The sequence below is a fragment of the Antrostomus carolinensis genome, unplaced genomic scaffold (genome assembly GCF_000700745.2).
Source record: "Antrostomus carolinensis isolate BGI_N321 unplaced genomic scaffold, ASM70074v2 scaffold20142, whole genome shotgun sequence".
Classification (NCBI taxonomy): Eukaryota; Metazoa; Chordata; class Aves; order Caprimulgiformes; family Caprimulgidae; genus Antrostomus; species Antrostomus carolinensis.
This window is the reverse complement of record NW_010301844.1, coordinates 1-21784: the sequence shown is the minus strand read 5'-3', so window position 1 is coordinate 21784 and position 21784 is coordinate 1. Positions and strand designations below refer to the sequence as shown.

The window sequence follows — 21784 nt, the reverse complement described above, 5'->3', positions numbered from 1 at the left end:
CACGACATTGCAGGGCTTGTCTTATTTTGTAATGGCAGACAATTTCTGAGGGAAGACTTTTTGCTTTGTGTTTGGGATGCATCCAAAATATGTGCTATTACATAGTACTGGAATTCTGTGGGGTTTTTTAAAATTTGTTTTATTTAGGTGAATGCAAAAGCTTATGATGTCTGAAGCAAATGTCTTTATTTAAAATAATATTCAAGGAAAGCTAATTTTGTCAGTAAATTTGCAGACTGGTTAGTTAGACTTGCAATAGGGGACACATTTAGCATTTGTCTCAGTTCAATGTCTCGCAGTACTTCCACATCACAGCAGAGAGATGTAAAGATACAGTCTGGCTAGTTTAAGGCACGTATGTAGTTGTTTCATCTTAAAGCTTTGGATTGTCAGTTCATTTCTGAATAGCTTTCATGACTCGTAGTTTATGTATGTGTACTCAAAACACTTTCTTTTTCTTCTGCAGAAAGAAATCCATGATTTGAAAGTACAGCTGACTAGTACAGCTGAAAAGGAACAAAATTATTTAAAACAGCTTGTGACACTGAATACAGATCTTGAACAACAGGCGTATGATCATTTTTGAAAATACAGTACTTAATTTTTGTGTTATATAGAAGTTACTTCAATATACAATGAAATTATCTGTGGTTGTTCTCTAATGAAAATTTTGAACGTATGCATGCAGTATGACATCTGTTATCTACTTATATTTATAAATTGCGTTTTCTATATTTATATGTAATTGTTCCATATCTCCATGACTTAGTTGGGTTAACATGAAGAGAAAGTTTCTGAATTCATTGTTAACCCTGCTTTGAGCTGGATGTTGAACTGCATAGTCTTCAACAACCTTTATATAAAACTTGACTCTCATTTTCTTTCCTCCTTCTGTCACTTTTTTGCATCACCGTAACTTTGCTGCAAAGCTTAAATTTGTAGACATAGGCCTGGACTCTTTTCAGCATGAAGCAACATTTTGTAAAAGATAAATTGAACTTAAAAGGAAATTTCAAAATAAATGTTCTTATTTCTCTTGACCATTTTTTTAAATTAGGATAAAGAATGAACAACTAACAGTGTATGTCAATAAGCTTTTATTAGAAAAAGAACAAATAGCACAAGAGAAAAGTGGTCTGGCTACAGAACTCAAGAAACTGCAAGAAAGTAATGAGGCAAGTTGTAAATTTCCAGCTGTTTTTAAAGGGCAACGTTAAATTTAAAATATAAATAATATGGTAAACTGCACCATGACATGGTTCTGTAGAGTATCTGAACTATTTTTTTGTTTAAAATGCAAAGGAAGTGCAGTTACCCTTGCGAATAAGGCAGGTCAAAATATTGCTTAAGATGTCTCTGAATTTAAGATGTCACTTTGAATTTTATTCTTTTTACTTACATGGGTCTTTAGGATAGTAGAAAAAAAGAAGAAAGTACAAAGCAGTTAGTTGAAAATTTGGAAGAAGCAAATGACCAGCTAAGGCAAGTAAAAACAAATATTAATATACAATGTTATTAAAGGAAGTAGACTTGATTCCTTCAGAGTCTAAATGTTGTGTTCATATGCTGCTTTCTGTGATTTTTCAATTACTGCTTTTTTTAGGCTACACAGCTAAACAGAAACTATTTAATATTGATGTTGGCCATGTAGAAGTTTCTACAAATCAGTGATACCTTTTTCTACAGGAACCGTAGCTTTATATTATATATAGCTATCCTGTTCTGCACTAACATCTTAAATGTGAGGGAAATGAAAATAGAAGTTAAAGGTTATGGATTAATAATAAAAAGGTGAAACTAGTTAAATGTTACTCTCTGAAGTAGTTTCTGTGCCACCAGCCCTTCTATGTTCCATAGATGCATTACAGTATTACAGGTTAGAATATATTTTACTCGGGTAAGGAGAACATCGTTCCATACTTACAGAAAGTATGTACAGGTCAGACATTAACTTAGCAGTCACCTTGCATCATTTTAAGAACATTTTAATTGAACAGCTGATTAACCTGTTATCGATATTAGCAGCTCTTTTTAGAAAATACAGTTTTATTTAGCAGTAATGGAAAGAAGTTAAAGTTACTAAACAAATATTTATTAACACTTGTTAATTTGACTTTTAGAAATGAACTGGAGTCTTTGAAGGAGAAAATGGCAAAGAAAGGTGAAGAGATTAAAAGTAAACTGGATGAAAGAGAAGAAAATGTATGCCATATCCTGTTCTTTATTGTGAAAATATGTAACATAACTTGTAGGACAAAATCTAAATGTACAACTTTTTTTTTTTTTTTTTTTTTTTTCTGCAAAGCTCTGCCTGGGGTTGTAATCTCTTACAGAGGCTTTCTTCTTTCAGTGCAGCTACCAGTTGAGTCAAGATTTGTACACACGCTCAACCCTTTTATTTTAAAAGACAAGGACCTTCACTGGGATGTTTACTCTTTACATGGAGGCTTAAAAGTGCAGATGTATTAAATTTCAGGCAAACAGAGAACCCCCTTTTTTATTTCTGTATACCCACTTAGTGATGGTGGGATGTAGATTAGCTTTCAATATGTAATATGAGTTTTAGTTTAAATATGCTCAAATATTTTTACTTTCTTACTGTAGTTTCAAAGCACGCTTATTTTTTAGAAATCATAATGGATTTCAAAATTTTATTGTAAAAGTAAAAAATTGCTATTATAATTCCAGGCTAAGAGTATTGAAAGTGAAATTTCAAAGAAGGAAAAGCAGTTGAAGATTCTAGAAAATAAGGTATAAAAACTTTCTTTTTTTTTACCCCCCCCATGAGCTGTAGAGAACTTCGTACAAGGTTATTTTTTTAAATTGCAAAGTTACCTTTTTTCCTTCTTTCTAAGCTCCACAACCACGGAGGAACTGGTTCACTCCTATTAACGCTGATGATACTGGGCTAGCAAAACTCTTGCAGTACTTTATGGTTAAAACTCCAGTCATTATAACACGTTAGCGTGTGTTTCAGTCTCATTGGAATTATTCAGACTTACTTGTGCAAATGCATGTTTAAGAATGTTGACAGTAATCTCTAACATAGTGAGTAATTTTTTGAGTTTATTAATTAATGTTTGATATATCTCTTTTAGTTAAATACTTTAAAGAAACAGATGGAAAACAAAACCAAATGCATTGAAGAGTTGCAACAGGAGGTATGTACAGTTTTTTAAAGTCACAAATATCTCTTTTAGTTAAATACTTTAAAGAAACAGATGGAAAACAAAACCAAATGCATTGAAGAGTTGCAACAGGAGGTATGTACAGTTTTCTAAAGTCACAAATACATAAAACATAGTGTTTTGTGGTAACTGTTACTCTTGAACAGTTTGTTTGGTGTCATTTCTTTAGATATACCTATGTAATTTCCTTTCTTGTCCTAACTGAGCAAATTAAGGAGTCACCTTTGGAAGGACTTGATTTGTAAAATTATCCTCACTTTTGAAAAATGTGATTACAGAAATAATATCTTTAATAAACTTTACTTTCGCTTAGTACATGGTATCATTGCTATACTTGAAATAATTACCTGTCTCAGTTACCAACAGCAGAAAAGAACTGTGCATTAGGGCAAATTGTTAATAACTGTACTGTAAAAATATAGAACTCGTAGTTTTTGTCATGCCATCTGCACGTTTTCTGTCAGCAGCATCTTAGTTTTTCTTCCTGTTCTGTACCATCTTTTGTTTTTCTCTGTTGTCACCCATGAGGAGTCTTTCATAAGGTCATGAAGTATCAGTGTTATTCAAGTAAATAGTTGAGCATTATTCTGTTTGGAGAATTGATCTGGAACCTGAATTGCACAACGAAGTTATTTGCTTACTGAAGGCTGAAATTTTGAAGATTCTGATCTACTTAGTACAGTTAAATCATTACATAATTCTATTAACTTATTAAAGTATAGTGTTTGTCTTATTTTAACAGAATAAGGTGCTGAAAAAGAAAATTACTGCAGAAAGCAAGAAAACAAGTATTTATGAAGGGAAGGTGGGTGTAAATAACTTCATGTACAAGAATAGGGTAAAGGACAAGGACTGAATGCCTTAACTCCCAGTGGAACTAATTATAATATGTTAAGCACATTCCTAATTGTTTTATGGATCTAGAATACAGATTTTACAGGAATGACACCATAATTTTTGGAAGATGCTTCCATTTTTTTAATTGTTGGACACTGACTGGGCTATCAGACATTTATAAGAGATGGACATCACATCTTGAGGAATTATACTCCTAATTGGTCCCTTTTTTTGGTTGATAGTGTACTGGATGTTATTCAGTAATGCCACCCCATTGAAATAGCAAAGCAATTAAAATACATACATATATTATTCACTTCAGGCAGTTCTTTTACTGTGTTCTGCAGTGGTAAGTCCTTCATTAGAACGTTGTGTCCATTTCTGGGTACCACATGTCAAGAAAGATGCAGACTGTTTTGAGGATATTCTTACGAGAAACTTAAAAGGAAAAATTACAATCAAAATGCACCCTTGGGAGGAAAACATACCATTGTGGTGGTAGATTTAACAGGGAGGGAGTAAAATCTTCATCTGTGTGTTTTTTCGAAGAATCTACCACATCTGCGGTGACTGCTTAGGAGTAGACTCTTATCTGTTTCATACCAAATTCTCATTAATGTTAGCAGCTAAAATGAATTAATCTTTTTTAGAACTAAATACAATCCTGAAAATAAATGTTTTCTAGATAAACTGTTTCTTTACTTAATTGAAAAAAAAAAAAAAAAAAAAAGATTTAATTGTAAACATAATACAGTCATACTGCTAAGTCTTAGGAGACTATCAGCTTCATTTTCTTACCTTGCATTGCATGCCAGCAATACTGCACAAAAGGCAGAACAGTGTCAGATTGCTGCCTCAGGGTTCCCTTACGCTGGAACGATGCTCTGGGACTGACTGGCCTCTGGCTTCAGTTCTGTTCTCTCTTCACTGGTGTGCACACAGCTGGTGTGGGTTCTTTCTTATTGCGGTGTTGATACGGTTTCTGTGGGCATTTTCTAACTCGCTTTAGGACAGAGTTCAACTCTTTATGAATAGAGCTGACCATTAAATAGGAGATAGTTCAATCACACCTGAAAAGTAACAGAGTGGTTCTGCTGAAAAAAAAAAAAAGGCATATTTATTCCAGAACAAATAACAGCAATAATTCTGCATTCTCAAAAGGTGAATAAATTACAGTTAGAGATGGAAAATATGAACAAGCAACATAAGGAAACAGTTGACATCTATCAAAAAGACATTGAAACAAAAAAAGTAAATGAAAATAAACTTCTTGAAGAGGTGAGAGTTATTAATTTTTAGTGCAACTTTTAATTATTTTTTTGATGTATGATGGTTTTATGAAGCTGTATCAGCCAGAGTCCTTGCTCTTGCCTAGCAGTCTTATTGACATAAATGAAATTTCTTGCATATGTGTGTGAGCAAAGCTTTAGTATATTGGATCCTTAAGTTGAAGTATTTGTGTCTGTCTTTCAAAATAAGAACCTAGATAAGTTCTTTTTGCCAAGATACTGTTCCCAGAAATTCTGTTCTTGGTATACATACAGCATAAGCAAGTTATAACTTTTCCCATATTAGTATTTTCCTGCACACACTTTTTTGATGGTAACATCAAAAAAACGTTAGGGCAGAGTGCTTGAAATGGCCTCGTGGTTTGAAATGACACTTATCTGCATGGAACAATGGATGTACTTGTAATCGAGGTTTATTTGCCCATTTTAACAATATGTATAAAAGATGTAGGATTTGAAAAGCTTCTTAAAAGCAAATGAAGACTACATGAAATGAGACTATACGTACATTGCACCCACAGGGGTAAGAAGAAATGAAATTAAGATTTTTTTTTTAAATATATTGTTGTTAATTGTCCATGGATTAACTGAAACTTCTTACTAACAGGTAGAAAAGATGAGGCTGCTTGCTGATGAAGCAACAGTTACACAGAAAGAAACTGATATCCGATGTCAACACAAGATAACTGAAATGGTGGCACTCATGGAAAAACACAAGGTAAAAGATTTTACTGATTTTCTGTGATTTGTAATGTGTGATAACAGAATATTACAAATTAGAAAGTGAAACTTCATAATAAAGACCCGAGTCTAGGAAAATGAACTTGATGCTGGACTTTTCATCGTCTAAAAATAAATTAATCTTCAGATTTTGAAAACATGCCTACTGGCAGATAAATTCCATTTATCTAAATTTCTAGGATTTTTTTTTTCTTATATTCAGGCTTCTTTTGATACCATCTCAATCCAGTGTTCATCAGTATCAGTTTGGGCCTCTTTATGAGGCGATTACTTAGTGACCTTCAGCAGTTTAACATTTTTTTAATTTACATTCCCTATTACTCTGTTTTGCAGTATATTTAGTAGACACCATTATTAAAAACATGGCTAGCTTTTATGTGCTGGAACACGTACTGCTGCCTGGAGATAAAGCATTCTGTCAGCCCACAATGTAACACTGCTTGTGCAGTTTCTGTTGAAACATTAATGTTTGTTCATAGTGCTTTCTGAATCTTCAGAAGAGCCTTAACTGAAAAAATGAGTCATGTTTTAAGACTAGGTAGACCTGTAATTGTAACATTTAGTCAAATGTTTAGGGTTTGTTTGGTTTTTTTTTCACACAGCATGAATATGATAAAATGGTTGAAGAAAAAGATACAGAGTTAAAACTTTATAAAATAAAAGAGCAAGAGCAGTTATCATCAAAAAGATCCTTGGTAAGGCATACCCTTCAGCACTACATAATTAGAGGGGCTGCTATCCTTGAAGTGTAAGATAATTATTAATATCATATTAGACTTTCTGTTTAACACTTGGGAGGGTTAAGTGTCTGCTTTCATGTGACTGAACAGTAAAGATCAACCCACTAATTTCTGTTTACTGTTATCTTCTTACAGACCTTACTCTATGCATTAAAAAACCCCAGATGTTTCTAAAAAATAAACTGGAGTAGCTGTGGTTTTTGGTTTATTTTTCCTGATATTGTGTCATGTTCTAACCTCACTGTCTGAATAAGAAACTTTTGTATTAAATAGTTGGATTCCATGCCCCACCCCTCTGCTCTCATAAGTGTTATAAATTTACCTTGAATAGTTCTAGTCGAGTACTTGTTTCTTAGCAGTGCTTCAGGTCTTTTTAAACCAAAACTTCAAGTCTAGAGTTGCATTGCTTTTTATTTTTCTTTTCCTTTTTTTCTTTTCTGGAAAGCTTAGATTTGAGAAATGTTCTGGGAACCAACATTCTGTCAAGATATTCACAAAAGTGTAATTCTACAGCATCTATTTAAAATGCAGTACTTTCCTGACATTTCCCTTCACAGAACTTTTTTCAGTTAGATTTTTTAATAGAAGATGTGACTTTTTTCATTTGGTAACTGCTTCTTTGATCATCTCTTATTCTAGTTATTGAATAATTCTGAAAATTAATTGTAGATACCTCTTGGCCTGCTAACTTTATGGATAAATTAGCTCTGCTGGACAAATTGAATTTCCTTTTGTTTATAATGAATATCCCTATTAGTTACTGTTGCATTTGGACTGTTTTCTTTTTTCCAGGTTGAGCATAGTTAACCCTATCCTTTATTTTTTGTTTTTAGGAAAGTGAACTGGCATGTTTGAAAAGTGAACTGTCATCCCTTAAGGAACAACTTAAAGCAGAAATTGAAGAGAAGGTTTTTTTGTTTGTTTGTTTTGATTAAATGTAGCAGTGTGGGTGACACACTTGGCCTGGACTTGTGCACTATAACAGTGGTAGGGGGGTGCACTCGACTCTAGTGCACTCCTGATTCTAGGTCTCGCTCTCACTTGCTGTTTGATTTCAAGAGCTTGATGCTCTCTGAAGCCGTTATGTCTCATTTCTGAGGGCAGTCAATGTTTTGCATTGCTGTGTAGTTGGCAGGTTTGCCTATACTCAGCACTGGTGAGACCACATTTAGAGTATTTCCAGTTCTGGGCTGCCCAGTACAAGACAGACAAGGGCATACTGGAACAAATGCAGAAAGAGGCCATGAAGGTCATTCAGGGAGTAAAGAAGACAGAGTGAGACTTTCTCAGTGGTATCGAGTGAAAAGACAAGAGGCAATGGGAGCAAAACTACGTACAAGAAATACTATTTAAACACAAGAAAAAACTCTGTTACTATAAGGGTGATAAAACACAGGAACAACCGTTGCCCAAAGAGACTGTGGAGTCTCCATGCTTGGAGACATTCAAGACAGTCCTGATCAACCTCCTCTAGTTCACTGTGCTGTGAACAGGGATGTTAAGACTAGATGATCTCCAGAGGTCCATTCCAACCTTAACCACTCTGTGATTTTGTGATTGCTATGCAGTATTCTTCAGCTGGCAAATGAAATGCAAAATAGAATTAAAAAGGCAGCGAAGGAACATTTACTTCAATAAGCAAGAATGCTTCCAGTTTCTTGCATGAAATAATAACTAGAAAATAGAGAGCTCATCACAGCTGTATTTAAAAAAAAAATATCCTCTTTTCTCATTTGAAAGGGATGGTATGTAGGTTCCTTTGCAGAGGTGGGAGAAGTTGTATAAGAAATTAACCTGTGAACAGAAAGGTAATGTCTCCTGACTGCTGCAGTTGGACTAAATCTGGGTCATATATTTGTGTGAACTTTGTAATAGACTATGACTGTGGACCATGTTCTGTAATTACATCAAGAAGATTTTCAACACCTGAATTGAAATAAAATATTTACTTTTGATCATATAACTGTTTTTAGGAGAATCCTGCAAAAGAACGACCCCAAAATATGGTTCCTGAAAATGAAAAGAAACACAAGGTAGCTTTAACCTTATTAATTAATTTTAGAATTGGGTAATATTTATACACATGCTATCTAATTGAAGTTCCATGATAAACTATGTATGCTTGACAAAATATATTGAAATGCTTTTAATGTAAACCTTTTTTTAATTTTAGAAAATACAAACTCATTTTTCTGAGACTCCTAAGCCTCATTTAGATCTGGACTATGCATCTGCTAATGTAAAAAATAAAATGTCTTCAAATGATATTCCTCTAAAAGTCAACATGATGGAAAAGAAAAAAATGCCTCCTTCAGTGTCTGCCAGAAGTCCCTTGGGTACTCCATCATTAAAGGTTTGTAACTCGTTATAGTAAATTGTTCTTGGTTTTTTTTTTTTCTGACTGTATTTCTCACTTCTGTGTAGATGCTTATTTATTTTTGTTGTGATAAGCAGTGATTTAAAAGGCAGCCACAAAAAAAGTATTCCACACCAATATTAGAAAGCAATTTGTGTGTCATTTTTCTTAGTACTTAATTTGTCTGTTATCATTGATAAGTAACAATTCTTGTCCTAGAGGGACTGTGAATTTAATAATGTCTCTAGAATTTTTTTACATAGTCTTAAAAGAAAATAGTCATCTGTCTGTAAAGGCACATTTTTCTCCATGGAACAGAAAATAGCTTGGGTAGCTGTAAAAATGATCCAAGTACTCCTGACTGCTGCATCATAACTGTAAAACCCATGCTTCTACCCTGTCAGAAGCTCACATGTGACGTTTATATCTTAATCATAGAAATAACAACCATTTTTGTTATCCTTTCTAAAAAAAGGATTGCAGTGTTCCAGGGGAATGTTTCTGACAAGTTTAACTTCTAGTGAAAGAACTATTTAAGTAAAAACATTGTTCTTGATATCACTATCAATGTCTTTTTGAAAGCTTTCTTGCAGTTTTGTTTGTTTTCTTAAATGTTGCTTATCGTTTGCATGGTGACTACAGCTCAGAAAAAGCTGAATTTATGCAGAGAAGTGTGAAGAAATTAGATGTCGTGTGCCATAAAACTCAGTTCTTCCACAGCTTCCTATTCCTTCTCCTTGTTTGGCAACAAGAAAAGTTGGTGCTTTTTTTTGGGGGGGGTTGGCTTTGGTGGTTTGGGTTTTTTTGGCTTTGTTTAGGTCTTCACTTCACATTTGGGATGGAAAGAGAACTGTTTCACAGCATCTCTACTGTCTTCCTAGATACTCAGTCTGTAAACTGGGTTAGATTCTATAATTACCACTGAAAACATCATTTAAAATGCCATCTTTTTATTTACCAGACGTACGTTATCAAGACTCCTCCAATACATACACTGCAAAGTGAAAGCTCAAATCTGCATCCAGAACAGTGCGTGAGGAAAAAGCAGAAAGTGCTTCTCCAGCTGGATGCTCAGTCAGATAGTTCTGAACACAGCGACCTCCTGGTAAAAATCAGAACAAATAGTGTACTTGACAGTTCCTTATGTACACTGCTATCTCTAAGAATGCCTGTAAAGCATGTGGGGTTCTGTATCCAAGACAATATTTATGTGTGTATTTTTATTTTATTGGTTCTTTCTGGAATTGTATTGATCTGGACGTAATTAGTAACTATGACAGAGAACGACTATACAAAAATACATACTAACTTTTATAATTTTTACATTGTTTTTATTGCCCTGTTGAGGCTTCATAGTAACATCTTTTTTAATACTGTAATATACCTTGGAGGAAAGAAAATAATTTTTAATATAGTGTAATTATTTTTTTTATTTTTAATTTAAGAGCATAGTCTCGGAGGAAGAAATGTTTAAAAAATTGTACAAAGATTATCCGCAAGCTTCACAATTTTATGCCACGACACCGAAAAAGGTACCTTAGTTTTTCTTCAGATCAAAAGAAACAGTTAATCAAATTGGTTATAGAAACTAATGGGTGGCTTTATTTTTCTTCTTAGAAACCAACTACATCAAATGAGAGAACACCGGGCTCTTTACTGAAACTTACAACCATGAGAAAAATGCGTGAGGCTGGATGGACTGCAGTGTCTAGAATGGACAGGAAAAGAAAAATTAGAGAAGCTGAAAAGCTCTTTACTTAAAATGAAAAAATGGCTAGTACCCTGGCATTAGCTGATTAGTACAACCACAATGTTATTGTTCTGTCACAGTTAGTACGTTGTTGCATTTTTCTGTCGTACTCGGTATGTTTAATACTACATTAATTTCCTTTATACACATAAACTTTAGATACACAAACTGCATCAGCCTGCAGAGCATTTTCTGCATTTCACTCCCTGTGCTATAAAAAGTCAGGAGACAAATTAGCCTATTTTTAAATTTAGAAATAAGTATAACTACATGAGAAAGCTGTTTCAAAAAGGAAAAAAAAGGTCGTGGCATTAGAAATACTGGTTGTAAAGAAATTCAGGTTTGTTCTTTTAAATGTACTCTCTTTTTCTTAATACATAATTCAGAATTATATTCTTTAATGAAGGAAATACTGAAGCTGTTAAAATGCATGCACTGTTACCTGAAGTCATCTTGCTTTTTCATCCGTTTTAAATGTTGTCAGAACAATCTTTTTACACTTGTTTTCAGTAGGTGCTATTTCAGTATGTTAAAACAGTTTTGAAGCTTTTAAAATTGAATTTTCGATCCAGTTACTTTGGTTTCAAAAAGATTTCGGCTTCACAAGGAATAAAATATGCACACATGTTTTAAGATTGTAAAACCAATGTTAAGATGTCATTAAACTGTTCATCTGAAATGTACAGTGTGGGACCAGGTTTTGTTGCTTTATGTATTAGAACACAGACATACATCACCAGGCAGCCTTCCTAAGGACTGACAGCTTCTGCCATGGATGCAGTAAGAACAGTTTAAAAGAATACATTTCTGTGTTAATCGTTGGTTAATCTTGGTTTCACAATGACAACGAAAAGCTGCTTCAGAGTCTAGAGATAACAAGAAAACTACAGGTACCTCTTAACATGTTATGGATAATCAAAATCCTGGATTCATCTGAAGTGGGTAGCAAAACGTGTGTACTTAATTCTTTTTGTGTATCAATTTTATGTGTAGGGTGTAGTACTTTGTGTTCCTTTTGTCCTTATGCCTTATAAATTGCTATCTACCAAACATGATTTTCAGTATAATGGTATATGTACAGTATCTGACACAGCAGGAGAAGAAATGACAAGAAACTTAAGTGGTAAGAATTAGAAATGCTAGTTAACTGTTTTAAGAGATTCTGCATGGCACAGTGAGTCTTGTGGTAATTAAAATATCTTGGAGGTAGAGAAAAGTACCCTTGGACAGGTAAAAATTCAAGTCTTTACTGTGCACAGCTAGACTCAAATGGTAATAATCAGTTCAGACCTCATTATTCTCCAGTACTGATGTGGCAGGCTTGTGAATCTGTTGTGCATCATATAACCCTCCTGATATAATGTGTCATGTGGTGTATGGTAGAAATCTGCAAAGTTACAAAAATGCTGTTAGTGCCACTGTAGAAAGTTGCAGGAAATGTAATCGACTAGGAAGGACATAAAGTCATATCTGCCTCGCACTGTGCCTGCTTCTGTGAATGGACTATATATAGTAAATACATCTGAAAATACAACTTTGTTAGCCCTTAATCCAGTTTGCATAGGTAAAGCAAATGAAAATTAATAAATACACATGCTTTAGCTTGTGAATCCTTCAGGTGCATTGGGGTTAGAGATGAATCAGTCTACCCACACTAGTGCTGACCTCACCTGATTGAAATTAACTGGGTAATAAGAGAGGAAGAGGGATGTTACATGTCAGCAGTTGCTGATCCTACTTCACAGTGGCTTTGAAAAGTATTTTTTTCAGAATCAGCCACTGTACTGGAAGAATTGCTTTAAACAGGTTTCCCCAGGCATATGTAAGGAAGATATTAAAATCTTGATTAAAAAGATGTATTTAAAGTGTGAATGATGGTTATTGCATAGGACAACTCTTTCTAAGAAAAACAGTAATATTCCTTTAAATTTCTAGACTAAAAGTATTTTTTAAAAATTGCTACAGAGTTAAGTGTCTCTAAGAAAAACAAACTACAAGTAATTGTACACGCCTAGTGTCAAATCTCCGTATTAGATCAGATCTTCATCAGTGAAGTGTCTGATTACCTCCTGCCTGCTCATCCACCTGCCAGGCGAATCGGGAGAACAATGTGACCCTTAAACTGCGAAGTGGCTGTGCCTCTCTCGCTTCAGCATTGTTATGGTGCTGGGTGGGCGCGGTCACTCATCCTTGGTGATGCTGCAGAAGGCTTCTGTCTTTTTTGTTTGGGTTATTTTAAATTTTAACCTCAGTGCAGTGAAATGTGCATCTTAGAATAGCAGAAATATCCAGCACTTTCCAAAGAAACGAAACTAAATACAAAGTGGTCTGTCATATGAGCCAAAGAGCAAATAGGATTATGAAGTATTTTGAGACTGTAAGTGGAGATTGTTGGCATATGATATGCAACAAAGAGAATTACTGTTTTAATCTGTGGTTGATAGGAAATGCTGCAGCTAATCCTAGGAAAGAAAGAGCACTCATCTGTGAATCTGTACATTTAAAATACAAGAGCTGTGTTTGAAGCTGTTACAGAGAAACTTGCAATAGACAGATAAGCTTTGAAAAAGTCAGCAGCTACAGTCTGTGTAAACGCAAAACCTGGCAAACCCACTTATTTCTATGGCAGCACATCAGGATCTTATTTCCTTTTATTAGTGGAGGTCTGCAACAGGATGGGGTTGGAAATAATTCCTCTACCAGAATACTAATCTCTTAGAAATCTGATTGGCTTTGTTTTCAGCAGCATAGCTTGTAATTAATTCTCTATTGTTTGCAAGCATGGACATGTTCTTATATTAATATCCACAGTGCTGTATGCAGTGGAAACGAGTTACCCTGCTCATAACATCACCACATTTTCTGTGTGTTGTACTACTACCAGGGGAAGAGTGAGTAGGAATAATGTGTTCTCCTCATTGTTCCTACTTCTATCTTAGGCATCAGTCAGTGACAGAGAATCCTATTAAATTCCTTTTACGCTTAAGATTCTGGTACGCACTGAATTTCTCTGGCCTATTACAGAGATTCCTCGGTAATGGACTCAAGAATTTTGTGGTTACTCAATTCTGTTTACAGAGATAATTTAACACACTTTTTGTAGAACATCAGCATACTGTCTTTCACTTAATGAAAGTGTAAATGTAACTGATGTCAGTGAATGGATTGGTTTAGTTACCAGAAAGGTTAAAGATAAATAATTAACAGTGTAACTAGCTGTTCCAGAACAGGGCTCCAGAGCTGATGGCTGTAAAAGCACATTAAAAATTTCAATCTCTGAATAGCCTGCAGGTCAGCAGGGGGGCAGCCAAAGAAATGGATCCATAAGCATCAGACTTTTCACTATGGATTCTAGGAAACGTACAAAAGAAGCCTCAGGCACTTGTATGTGTCCACACTGGACGCTGTTGTCCTGACACTCTTTTGTCTTGCTGCTCCCAGGAGGTAGTGGGATCTCACTCCCATCAAGTGTTCAGAGAGGTCAGTGGTGAATGAACTCTATGGTCACATCCAGAAGGACAATCAAGGAAAAGTGTGGTGTTGGTTTTTTTTTTACCATCTTAATATTTTATGTAAATTACTGAAGAGATGTGAATGTGTGTATCGCTCTGGTCATGTTGGTGCATCTTTGACAGATGGGCAGGTGAAGGTGGTGCCAGCAAAGAGGTAACAGCCAAGAGGCTCTGTGCCTATGTTGGCGTGGAGCTAACCCGAGCATGCGCAGCAGTAGCCACATTAGTGTCAAGATCCACACAGACCAACTTCTTGTGCTTCCAGATAAATTAGTTTTCATTCTTAACGCTTGGTCAGATACTTCTGTAATACACTGTGGTGCATTCAGTGCCTGGGTAAAAAAGGTGCAGTGAGTAAATGCACTGCTCCAGTGATTAACGGTTCCCAACGTTCAGCATACACCACGCTGGACTCTGCCCGAGAGCTCTGGATCCCTGTGCCAGCAGGGCTCTGGGACAGCTGGAACTAAGGACATTGCATCTATGTAGTTGCCTTAACAACCAAATTTGTAATCACCTCAAAGAATGAAATCAGGTTTGTGTGGCATGACCTATTTTATGTAACGCCATCTTGATGGGCATTAATTACGTTCTCATCCATTAATTCTTTATTGCTCAAATCCTGTATCAACTTTCAGTTATTTTACCTGATTTACAGGGATAGATGTCAGGCTGGCTGCTGAGAGTTACCTGGGTCAACTTTTCTCTTTAAATATTGGTATAATATTGGTACTTTCCTTAATGTTTTGAAATTTCCTCAGTGTTCCAAGATTCGTTGAAATTAGCATTACCTACCTAGTGATGTTAATTTAAAAATATTTATTCCTTATACAACTTATTGAATAACTTTTGTTGCAGGCAGGTATGTTGGTTGTTCAGCCACTATATTTTCAAATGCACATGTGCTTACTGAAGACTTTGCACTTTGCATCCACAGCTTGTCTTCATCTAGTCACGTCCCCTGACGTTACTGTTGGCCTCTGTCCTGACAGAAGTTTATTTCCTGATTTCCAGCTTCCCGTGTGAGTTTTCTTCTCACTTCTAGCAGTGATTGTTGTTTCCATTTTTTCATTGCTATAGTTTTTATTGTTGCATTCTCTTTTTCATCTTCACTATGATAGAGTTTCAGTTTCAAGCATTGTTATAATTTTTTTTTCTTTGCTCTTGATATTTGCAGACATTTCCCTAAATCCTCTTAATCCTTTTGAAGCAAATTCTTAATCCTTTTTTACCCTAATCTGAATTTCTGCCACCCCCACTGCTCCCCCCTGACCCCTTACACCCGTTTTTCTCAAATCAGAGCAACTGGCACCTTGAAGCAGCAAAGGATTTATGCCTTCAAACTCTGATCTGTCCTCTGCCTCTATTCTTACAGGACATGTTGAGGACACTTTAAACCTGGACGCGGGGGTCAGGACCAGTGTGTGTAAATGCAGCTCCCGTTGCCTAAAGCTGTGCCTGTAAATTCCTGCGAAATCTTCAGAGGAGAGAATCAGCTGTACCTGCTTCAGCTGCGCGTGCGAGGGACACATGGAATATTCTTGCTTTAGGAATAGCATTTTTTATTCTCGTTTTGGGCACTTTTTGTCCTCTGCAGGATTTAGTTTTAGGAACTGTTTCTTTTTCCTTTCAGGATCTTGAAATACTCTTAAGATTTTTCCAAGAACAGAAATTCTTTTATGTGATTAAAATTTTAAACAACCAGACCCATATATATCTGTGTAGTGTGTATGTGTATATATAATGTGTGTATGTATATTCACACACGTTATCTACGTGTAGGTGTATGTATATATACACTTATACAGCCTTTATGTTTAACTGCATTTAAAATATGTTGGAAAAATAGAGTTAAATAAAGTATTGGAGTATTAGCAAAGTAAGTGTTATACTTCTGTTGCTAAGTGTAGATGGACAGATGTTACTGAAGGTACAATTAATGCTCTGCTCATGTCCTTAAGCCAGAAAGAGTTATATTTAATTCCTGAGAAGTTATATGGTAGACATTAACCCATAATTAAAGACTCCATGAAAACAGAAAGCATTTGCCTAGTCTTAATAGAACAAGAACTCTATCGTGTGATCCACAAAAAACCCAAAACCCTTGGAGAATTACTCCAGGCCATAAAGCTGTGTGCAGCAGTCTGAAACCACAGGAAAAGGAGACAATATTTTTCCAGAATTATCTAAATATCAATTAGGACTAACTGGATCACTCCTCCAACAGCCCAAAGTGACCATGTTTACCAGCTCAAATTCTACTTTATAATATTTCTCGTGGCTATGTAAATCAAGGATGTGGTTGACCTCCATAAGACAGACATTAGCTCAAAGTCCCAACAGCAGTTTGGTGACTGACTGACAGGGGAGGTGTTAACAGAGCTGCAGTGAACAAGCACAGACCTGATGAAGCTGTAGAGGACAGTGGCTTTAGGTGGCATCAGGGGAAGATGTGCACGCTGACTCAACCCTTTCTTACTTTTGCTCCGCCTAGGTGTTCCACAAAGCCCTAAACACGAGTGTTCTGTCTCATCTGTGGACGTTTCAGGTTCATTGGCGTTCGTGCAATAATTTGCTTCTTGTGCTACAAGAAGTAATTTATTAGTTTTTCCATTAGTATTCCAGAGTGAACTGGTTGTTACTTCAGGATTAGGCTCAAGGCCAGAGAATTTCTCGGTGTGTTTTGTTTGTAGGTAAGTCAGGTTATTCCTAAGCACGCTGCAGAGCAAGTGCTTTGATTTGAGGTTTGTTCCCTTATGTGTACAGCGTTGCATCTCTCAGCTCTGCCTGCCTGGTAACAAGAAAACTGAATGAACTAACTTCATTAAACTACAAAACACAGGTGTAGAATTAGTCATATGTGATTGAGGATGAGTCAATTTCCATGCCAGCCTTCCTGTCATGATGTGACTGGCCTGTGTAGCGATTAAATTAATCAATAATAACTTTTTTAAAGCAGTGCTTAGTTTAAGAGCCTTAAGAAGAGAATGACTGTTAAAATAATTAGATTTCCAGCTCCAGTTTCCTGGTTAGGATATTCTGGACACATTTGTTCCCATCACATTTGCGTTGTGGTTCAGTATGAATTTTCAATAGATGGCTTTGCGATAAGAAAGCAGCAATTCAGATGCAATTATATAAACAGTAAGATCAGCCTGGAATTAGCCTGGAGAGTATAAAGCACACACAGAGCTTGTGCTGGGTCACTGCCTCTCCCAGCTCCAGGCAGAATCAGGTTCCTGTAATAGGGAAGAATTCAGCTGACAAGAGGTTGGTCTTTCCAGACTTGCATTGTTGCAGCTACAGGGTAAACCAGAGTGTGTGAGGAATGGCTTTGCTATGGGAAACTGACAGCTGGAGGAGACTAGAGGGTGATGCCCATGTGTTTGTAGACACTGGCATTTAAAGTTTCTAATTGAGAGTCTATAGAGCAGACCCTGGAATTGTCTCAGAGCTAATCAAAGCTTTGTTCTCGGGATCCCCCAGCAGGTCCCATAAATGAGGTTAGCACCACAGACAGATAAAGTCGGGATTCATTGACTTGAACTCTTTGCTAATGTTCTTTATTGTAATTTGCTTGAATCTATTATTTAATTCTTGGCAGTGTTCCCATTTTCTTGTGCCTCTAAGCCAACTGGAAAGTAAAAAATACAGCGGTATGTCTGATCTGCACAGCTGATTGCCTCTTGAATGTTTTATAAGATGCTTTCTTTAGAAATTCATTTTTAAACCTGTGAGATTATTTTAGCATCTATGGTTAATTCTAGAGCTCATGTTCTCTCACATATGTCACACTTTCAAGTCCTTTAGCTCCTGTTATTTTTCTGTGTCAGCATTTTATCACTCATTAGTGAAAAGTTCCATGTAATATGCCTTAATAGGGAAAAGTCTATTTGTTATATGTTGTTAATGGCCCTTCTTTTCTGTTTAGTGGTTAGTACTATTTCACTTAAAAGTCTAAGATTGGAATGATTCTGTCAGGCTGTAGCTACAAAAGTTAAGATTACTTCTAGTCTGTGGCTGTCGGAACTGTTCTTGTCAGATTCTGAGGACGAGGCTGGAAGGTGTATGTGATTTTACTCAGGGTTTGCTTTGTTTGTTTTCCCCCATCTAGCATGAGTCCCTTCTTTGTGATGTCTCTCCTCTTCAGCCTGACTTTCGGTCAAACAGCATCCCTCTGTGCTCCTTCTGAGTACATAATCCACGTGGAGAAAAGGGAATGTGCCTACTGCCTGGCCATCAACACCACCATCTGCGCTGGATTTTGCATGACTCGGGTACGAGGCATTACTCTGTTTTAGGCAGTTGTTTCTATAATGACCATCACTGCAAAACAAGTGCCTGTTCTCACTAGAAAACTGTGTAAACGACCCAGTTCTAATAGCATTTGTCACAGACAGAAACATAGCACCATCATCGCATTTTCAAGTTAGCTTTTTGCAAAGGTGTGGATGAGAAATGCCAGGTCTCTGCAGTGACAGAGTTTATAACACCAGCGGCACAGCAGTGAACTGGTGCTGTCACTGCAGAGCCTCTGGGGTCAGTTTGTGGGGTCAGGATGGAACAAGTGAGAAGCAGATTATATTTAGTCACTCTTACTCCATGTAAATGACTTGAGTAACTTCTACTCCCACTACTGTTATGACAGCTAGCTGTGGAGAGTACCCTGCATGTTGGCATGACAAACACTATGCTTAAGTTTTAACAGCATTTTAAGTTCAATAGCATTTTAAGTTCCACTTTGTTCAGGAGGTAGCCAGTACCAATTACAAAGCACTGGCAGCACTCTGAGCCCAGCAGATTGGTTAAAAGCATAAAAGCAAGAACACAGCGATGGGGGTCGAGAGCCTCAGTCATGCAGATTCAAAATTATGGATCTGAACACAAGTACGCTGTAAATATCAGAGCCAGTCTGAGTAAAGAGGTTTGCTTTCTGCATGCTTGAAAAATCGTCAGAGGAAGTCTCCTGACAGCCCTGTATGCTTCAGTGAAACCATGCATTTCTTTTTTCTTTGTAGGACAGCAATGGCAAGAAGCTGCTACTCAAAAGTGCTCTGTCCCAGAATGTGTGCACATATAAAGAGATGTTCTATCAGACAGCACTGATTCCAGGCTGTCCTCATCACACCATCCCTTATTATTCCTACCCTGTGGCTGTGAGCTGCAAGTGTGGTAAATGTAACACTGATTATAGTGACTGTGTTCACGAGAAGGTCAGGACAAATTATTGCACTAAACCACAGAAGCTCTGTAACATGTGAGCTTCCAACAGAATGTGGTCGAAATGTACCTCTCTGCTCACAACTAAACATAAATAAAAGTGTATTTCATAACAGGTTTGCAAATCGGTGTGCACAAAGTTTTATTCTAAAGATGTATCACTAGTTAGTTTAGTTAACTGGATATTTTGTGATATGCACAACAGGACTGCGGGTTTGTACGTAGAACCCACCTGTAACTTTGGGGAAGGAGAAATGCCTGTGTGTATGTATAAGCCTTTGGTCATCAATCACAGGTTATTTTGTAAAGAGATGCTCAGAGAGAAAACACTTGATATATTTCAGAGTTTTTTAAAAAAAAGGCAACGCATACTCTTAGTATTGGACACTTTAATCAGATTTAGATTTTGATATATATTTACAGCCTTCATATTAGCAACAGCATTTTTCCATATACTTAATATTCCTTGTTTTGAGGCCCATAGCTTCAGCGTAGTCAATTGGGACTAAGCACATACACCCAGTTTGCTTATCTACAGTGTAGGTCTGTGTCATCACCACTGGCTGTCCAGACCCGTGTTCACTGGGCGCACGCTTCCATGTCTGCACTAGTGAAGTCAGCCCACGGTCAATCAAAATACTTGGAACAATTCAATCAAACTGAAAATCGAAACTCTCGACATATGGTAAACATGAATGATCTAGAATATTAGAAAAGAAATGTTCCCATCCCTAGAAAAGAAATGCCTGCAATAGTAATCTCTTGTCAGTCTGACGGCATTCTCAAGAGTTACCAGGGTCAAATTAACTGTGACACCTAAAAATACTCCTGAGATGCAAGGCATACTTTTTTTGTGTTTATACAAATACATTTGTAGAAATACAACTGTTGCTCCCAAGGAATTAGACACTCCATTCACACTTTGATTGAAAGAGTAAATAAAGGAACCAGAATTCACAGGATACAAATATGAAATTTAATTTTCTTAGAAAAATCTTGCTTTCAGTTTTGCAGTTTTCATAAATGTTCCTGGAATCTGATACTCTATTCCAAACACCTTCATTTCATTTCAACTGCAGCACAGCCTCCATGAAAGACTAAGGGAACGTGCTAGGTGGCCCTGCTTGAGCAGGAGGATTGGACCAGGTGACCTCCAGAGGTTCCTTCCAACTTCAACCATTCTGTGGTAACAGCAAAAGCTTTGTCCAGGGCAAATGCAGTAATAAGCTGACAGCATTTGCATGCTTGTCACAGATTCTACCCAAGGCATGAACTGTAACTGTCATATGTATAATTTGGTGATAAAGAAACGCCTTCGCAGGCAAGATTTGAAAAGTTAAATTCTCCAAAAACATAATTTTAAATTAATAGAAAATGCAGAGGATTTTGCAGGAACAGTAGGAGCCCTACTTCTGTGAGATGTCTCTTGGACCTATGGTTTAAACAATGCAGTTACAGCAAGATACAGAGCAGACTACTTCAACACAACTGTAAAAACCACGTAGTGAGAGCATGCAAAAGAGCTCTGTACTGCCAAGTGCTCAGCAAACAGCTGCAGCATGAACTGCTGCTCTCCAGTCTGTGAAAAGCACAGAGAATGACAGCAAAAAATTGGGACACGGGTATCTACCCAACAAAGCATCAGTTGTGTCACCTGGTAAACAGCAAACAAACGAAACCTTCAGCTCCGAGATCAGACAGCGCCTTCTCAAAGCGTCCGGGCCTTTAAAAGGGTATTGAGCACAGGACAACTTGTCAAGCTCACTGTGGAGAAGCAGCTGCACTGAGCAAAATAAAAAAGGCACGAGGCCTACCCACAGTAACGAGCAGCACTGCCAGATCCGTGAGGGCTGGGACCGACAGACCTGCCCTCAGCACGAGCACGCGCCTGCAAAACCACCGAGAGGAAAATAACTGACGTGACTTCTTTTACACCTTAGAAAAATCCGAATTGGGACATCTGGGTTGTGTTGATGCGTCTGTTTAAAGACACATTCAGATGATGTGCAGACAAGTCTGACCTCTCTCCGCTCCTCACCGTCCTCGTTCTGCCGACGGCGTCAGAGAGAAGCGCAGGAGCGCGGAACACCGCATCGGTCTGTGGGGCCCGGTCGCTCGGGATCCTCCTTCAAACGCCTCCGCCCGCCCCCC

General features: G+C 36.9%; 2 protein-coding genes across 3 annotated transcripts in view; both read left to right on the top strand.

The window, feature by feature from the left end:
* The window catches only part of SYCP1 (synaptonemal complex protein 1), a 24162-nt gene extending 13250 nt beyond the window's left edge, over positions 1–10912 (top strand). The window contains exons 16-30 of the mRNA XM_029083934.1: positions 467–570; positions 1058–1175; positions 1412–1482; positions 2121–2212; positions 2690–2751; positions 3099–3161; positions 3931–3993; positions 5187–5303; positions 5922–6032; positions 6658–6750; positions 7629–7703; positions 8969–9148; positions 10113–10256; positions 10597–10683; positions 10769–10912. Coding sequence (XP_028939767.1) covers positions 467–570; positions 1058–1175; positions 1412–1482; positions 2121–2212; positions 2690–2751; positions 3099–3161; positions 3931–3993; positions 5187–5303; positions 5922–6032; positions 6658–6750; positions 7629–7703; positions 8969–9148; positions 10113–10256; positions 10597–10683; positions 10769–10912 — 1524 coding nt within the window. The remainder of the gene's footprint in view (positions 1–466; positions 571–1057; positions 1176–1411; positions 1483–2120; positions 2213–2689; positions 2752–3098; positions 3162–3930; positions 3994–5186; positions 5304–5921; positions 6033–6657; positions 6751–7628; positions 7704–8968; positions 9149–10112; positions 10257–10596; positions 10684–10768) is intronic.
* A 2863-nt stretch (positions 10913–13775) lies between these two features.
* On the top strand, positions 13776–19758 carry TSHB (thyroid stimulating hormone subunit beta). 2 transcript variants are annotated; one of them, XM_029083933.1, is made up of 3 exons: positions 13776–13792; positions 18528–18690; positions 19432–19690. In XM_029083933.1, exons 2-3 carry the CDS (start codon positions 18529–18531, stop codon positions 19672–19674), a joined length of 405 nt encoding a protein of 134 aa, XP_028939766.1. In that variant the 5' UTR covers positions 13776–13792; position 18528; the 3' UTR covers positions 19675–19690. The 2 variants fall into 2 exon arrangements, with proteins under 2 accessions (XP_028939766.1, XP_010161924.1); XM_010163622.1 differs by lacking the exon at positions 13776–13792 and adding an exon at positions 17595–17683 and having other exon boundaries at positions 19432–19758.
* Positions 19759–21784: the final 2026 nt, after the last annotated feature.